At 47.8% G+C, this 1,487-nt stretch overlaps 1 protein-coding gene across 1 annotated transcript in view; it reads right to left on the bottom strand.

Annotated features, from left to right (window-relative positions):
* The window catches only part of LOC102671190 (facilitated trehalose transporter Tret1-2 homolog), a 22,965-nt gene extending 22,398 nt beyond the window's left edge, over positions 1-567 (bottom strand). Inside the window, exon 1 of the mRNA XM_006623140.2 lies at positions 143-567. Within this exon, the coding sequence (XP_006623203.1) occupies positions 143-380 (238 nt within the window). The 5' untranslated portion in view covers positions 381-567. The remainder of the gene's footprint in view (positions 1-142) is intronic.
* Positions 568-1,487: the final 920 nt, after the last annotated feature.

The raw sequence follows: 1,487 nt of genomic DNA, 5'->3' as shown, positions 1-1,487 counted from the left end.
CACCAAACTCGGCCTGTCACGCGAGAATTGTGCGGCGGATGCGTCGGGCGACGCGGATCGTGTACCGGCCGCATTGCTCGCGAACCTAACCCCCGATCCAACGGCCGGAACGAAGCGGAACAGTGAAAGGGTTGAAACTTACCCGCGGCAGCGGCCACGTACTGAAGCAGCGTCGAGCCCTTCTCCGCCATCTCTGCGACGCGACACTTCTCGTAGACACCGTAGGTACGATATTTGGGTGAGCCAGCACCAATGTCGACGGGATATTTCGCAAGGGTGGTTGAGTCGTACACCGCTGAAGTGGAACTCGCTGGTACAGGGCTATAGGCATACTCTTTATAGCGCCCCTCTATTTCCTCCTGGCCGTGGGTGGGGGCCATTTCTCGCTCCCTCTCTGTCTGTCCCTCACTCTTGCCTCGTTCGCTCCCACGGACACGCTCCGTTCGATAAACCTCGACTGTCGACCTCTCTCCCTTCCTGCGAACGAGCTTCGTCGATTCGTTCTACTCTCGCACGTTTACTCGATTCTCCCTCCAGCGACCACCGGCTACCAGCCTCCTTCTCCGGCTGAAAATGCAACGACCGTAAACGCGTGAGTCCTCGACCCTGCGACGAGTCGCGATCGTGTCAAGGTCGCTTGATCGACCATCGATCCGGCCAATCAGGGGGTTGAAACGGCCGGGCGCCGCGCTTACGCGTCCACGCGCCCACGCGTTTCACTTTCCATTCCGCGTTTCCCCCCGCCAAATCATCTGCCGCGCCGGTTCTTAAACTCTGCTCTGGACAACGGTCGAGGGTCTTGATGAATGATTTTTTAAATTTAATTAATACAATTGAATCGATCCAATCTCCCGATTAATCTTTCGTTAAGTTTTAGTTACAAACGTCGGTTCACGTCGTTCGTGTGATAAATTTTGGAAAAAATGGTTTTGGGATTTTGGAAAAGACGTATTCCAGAGAGAGGGAAAGAGAGAGAAAGAGAGATGAAAAAGTTTAAGAACCGTTGGTAATTCGCGTGATTACGAACACGTGATGGAATTATAAGAGGGTTGAACATTGGCTGATTCCGCAGCGTTATATCTTTAAAATTCGATGAAGAATACAATGATACTTGTGATTTCGCAACGATATAATTTTCCAAGAGTTTCGATAATAATTTTATATTTTCTAGATAAAATCCACGCGCATGTCAGCATTGCAATATCACACCTGACAAATCGTGCATTGCTACTACTACTGTAAAATGGTAACGACGTCACTCGTTTGCATCGACCTTTATATATTTCTAATAGCAATATCGCGTGTTCGTGTGCATCTGTCTGATTAGAAATATAAATGTTCCACAATGGTATGAAATTGCTCGTTTACGTACATTTTCATCATTTACATCATTTACATCATTTACATCATTTACGTATTTGTCGCTTCGATAAGTCGCTTGATTAATTTGCATAAGCGAACTTTGTGTTACCAATTTCAAAAGAGTT

The sequence above is a fragment of the Apis dorsata genome, unplaced genomic scaffold (genome assembly GCF_000469605.1).
Source record: "Apis dorsata unplaced genomic scaffold, Apis dorsata 1.3 scaffold_815, whole genome shotgun sequence".
In the NCBI taxonomy this organism is placed as follows: domain Eukaryota; kingdom Metazoa; phylum Arthropoda; class Insecta; order Hymenoptera; family Apidae; genus Apis; species Apis dorsata.
The sequence above is the reverse complement of the archived record's forward strand: the minus strand, read 5'-3'. Positions and strand labels throughout refer to the sequence as shown.